This window comes from Myotis lucifugus, unplaced genomic scaffold (assembly GCF_000147115.1).
Source record: "Myotis lucifugus unplaced genomic scaffold, Myoluc2.0 scaffold_21, whole genome shotgun sequence".
Lineage (NCBI taxonomy): Eukaryota > Metazoa > Chordata > Mammalia > Chiroptera > Vespertilionidae > Myotis > Myotis lucifugus.
In genome coordinates this window covers 8,901,326-8,904,649 of record NW_005871069.1, presented here as the reverse complement: position 1 = coordinate 8,904,649, position 3,324 = coordinate 8,901,326, and the positions used below count along the sequence as shown (strand labels likewise).

The 3,324-nt window shown below is 40.0% G+C and overlaps 1 protein-coding gene across 5 annotated transcripts in view; it reads left to right on the top strand.

The window, feature by feature from the left end:
* The window catches only part of GK5 (glycerol kinase 5 (putative)), a 132,054-nt gene that overhangs the window by 92,470 nt on the left and 36,260 nt on the right, over nucleotides 1–3,324 (top strand). For all 5 annotated transcript variants that reach the window (XR_002828495.1, XM_023751449.1, XM_023751450.1 and 2 more), the window contains one exon: nucleotides 2,542–2,645. Coding sequence is in view for 4 of the 5 variants with exons in the window: in XM_023751449.1 (XP_023607217.1) it covers nucleotides 2,542–2,645 (104 nt within the window). In the remaining variant the exon portion in view is untranslated. The remainder of the gene's footprint in view (nucleotides 1–2,541; nucleotides 2,646–3,324) is intronic.

Here is a 3,324-nt window from a genome sequence, read left to right as displayed (position 1 = left end):
GCTCGCAAGCCCCCAGTTTGCCGACCACTGGGTTAGGGGAATCTATTTACAATAGAAGGAAGCATTTAGATGGTGCAGTGAAAGGATTGTGAAGAAAGTTAGTAGTAGTGGGAGGGGGGTGGGTAAAATAAAGATTGTAGTGGTAGCTAAGCTGTGAATTCTTACTGTGTGTCAGGCTCTGTCCTAAATTTTTCACATGCATTATCTCATTTACTCCTCAGTAACACATGAGATACTCTTTGGATCCTGCTCTGAAGACTGGAGACTTGAGGGTTAGCTGTTAAATCACTTGCCCAATCTCACACACTACTGAGCAGCAGCTCTGGTTTTAGGATTAAATGTCCTGACTCCTGGGTCCAGGTTATAGTCACCTCTGCCATACTCTCTCATGGCAGAGTGTAGATACCAAGACAGCAGAATGACACAGCAGGTACCAGGGGAATGCACTGTCAGGTCACGGTGGACTGGGACAGAAGCCTGCTCACATTCACTGCCCACAAGGCCCCACACCTGGGCCAAAGTCCCCATGGTGAGAGGCCTGCCAGCTGGACAGTCTGTGCATGGCAGGGCAGGGCAGGAGTCTGCAAGTTTTGCTTAGGGTACCAAACAGAACTTGGCCGGGTTGTGCTGTCCTGGTTGGTGGTTGGTTCTGGGAGGCCCACTCGGTGGCAGTGGCACTGATATATTGGAGGGGTGACTGGTGGCTGTCTGCCCTGACCAGGTATGAGCAGCACGTGAAAAGGACCTTCCCAGTGTTTTTTTCTGCCATATCATTCCAGAGAGAGTCCCTTGGACTAACTAATGCAGGGATATTGTAACCTATCAAGGGATTTTTAGGCTTCGGTGGAATTTATTATCCCTCAAATTGGTGTATTAGTTATAGTAAATTATGTTCATAGTTATTTGTACAAAAGTGATTTCAAGCCATTCATATCAGAATTTTATGTGGTAGATTGGAAGAAGTAATTTTTTTTTTCAGAGAAACCCCATTGCATCCTAGGGACTAAATGAACTGGCAGAGTCTAGCCTATCTTTGTAGACCAGCTTCACTGTATAAATCAACTTTTACTGAGTGAATCATCAAAAGATATTAATGAACTTGAAAATTACCAAGATAAATTCACAATAGGAGGAAAATTATAGCTACAGTAAAGATAAAATATAATGTAGAATTTCTTCAGTTAAGTAATTAGGAAAAGTATTGTTTGTTCATTGATTCAATGTGTATCAATGAGCAGATGTGTGTGGATCCCCTATGGAGGGCCACAAACAGTGGAGTTTCCACAAACACACATACATACCTGTGATTATAAACTGTGGCACCTGATGTAATGGGAAGTTAGAGGCTTCCACAGAAACATATCATTGAGGACTTGTCTAGTCTCTGGGGTCAGGAACTTTCCTGGAGGAAGCTGAGCCAAGTTTTAGAGTGGTAGTAAGATTGACTAGGAAAAGGGGGTGGTAGAAAGTTTTCCAGGTAAAGAGATGATATGTGAGTGCTTGAAACTAGCAGGTACTTTTTCTAGGGACCATCAGTTCCTGACAGCACTGGCATGTCCCTGTCATGACCTTATGTAAGTGTGCCGGAACTCCTCTGCTTCCCCGTGAGACTGCAAGCCTGGCAGGAATCTGTTTTCTGTTCCAAAATTGTCTTGCATTTCAAAGATGAATACAAATTTCATATGATGAATACAAATTTCATCTGATGAATACATCCAGCTCAAGATTTTGACTCTTTAAAAGAAATTTGTGTAATCCTCACTCAAGGTTATGTTTATTCATTTTGGAAAGAGGGGAATAGGGAGAGAGAGAGAGAGAGAGAGAGAGAGAGAGAGAGAGAGAGAGAGAGAGATCAGTTGCCTCCAGTGATCAAACCTGCAACTTAGGTATGTGTCCTGATCGGAAATGGAACCCACAATCTTTTGGTATACAGGATGACACTCCAACCCACTGAGGCACACCAACCAGGGCAAGATTTTGACTCTTTTAAAGACAGATGTTAGGCTGGGTCATTTCTCATATTAGACAACAAGACTGTAAGCTAAGAAATTGAGTACTCGATTGAGTGTCTGGTGACATATTGGGTATAAGTTATGACACTGAAAAACATATTTTTTGCATTATTGTTCTTTATCTTGAGTCTAACTTATGTCCTCGAAAAGCTCCTTTATGCAGTGAACAACTTTATGTGTAAAAACCCTACAACTGGAGAGAAGGGGGTACAAGGACTATTTTTCATTGCCTTCATTAATAAAGCTGGGCTGTTAATAATTGGTCACTCTGTACCGCAGTGCCTTTTCTTGGTATGAGCTCAAACAGAAGGCCCAGGTAAGTCCCATGTCAGTTCTCAAACTTGCTCAAGCCCTTTTAAAAAGTTATGGTAATATTTAATATAATTTTGGACTGTTATTTATTTTAAAGCTACTTAACTATAATAGGGATTTTTTTCTAATGTGTTCATTTTTATTGAATAATATGTCTTTAAGTCTATAGATGTGACTTAGAACAATAATAATATATTCTTACTATCTCTTACTTTAGGCTCCATTAAATGACCCCTGTGCTTGTGCCTCTTTTATGGGTTTGAAGCCTTCCACTAGTAAATACCATCTTGTACGAGCAATATTGGAGTCCATAGCTTTCAGGTACCAAAACCTGCTCTAAACTCCTTTCTCCCCTTATGGTATTCCCATTTTCTTTTATTAGTTTCTATAAAACTAGAAATTTCATAATTTTAATCAAGGATTTATACCTTTAATTTAATTCATACTGCATATGACATAATCTGTTCTTACTGCTAATTTTCATATCATTTTTTATTTTTTCATATTAAATAGTACTAGTACCACTTAGATTTGATATATGAAAATCAGTGATTTTTAAAAATATCCAATTTCCTAAGCATAAGAGATTTAAAATTTGGACTTTCAAAGGTTTTTGTATTCATGAAGGAGAATTTTAATATGCTTCTGTGATACTCAAAGATTGAATTATCAAAATTATTTTTATGTATATTTTCCAGTGCTCTTTTTTTTTTATGAGGCAGGTATAGTAGCTTATTAAAATTAAGAATGTGGCTATCATGAATATGGAAAATTCAAATGTTTAAAATAAAATTTCCTGTGATTATAAAATGACTAGAGGCCTGGTGCACAAAACTCGTGCACTTTGGGTGGGGGGGTGTGCCTCAGCCCGGCCTATGCCCTCTCGTAGTCCGGGAGCCCTTGGGGAATGTCCAATTGCCAGCTTAGGTCCCCTCGCAGGAAGTGGGCCTAAGCCAGCAATCGGACATCCCCAGCCAGCGCTGCTACGGAGGCGGGGAGA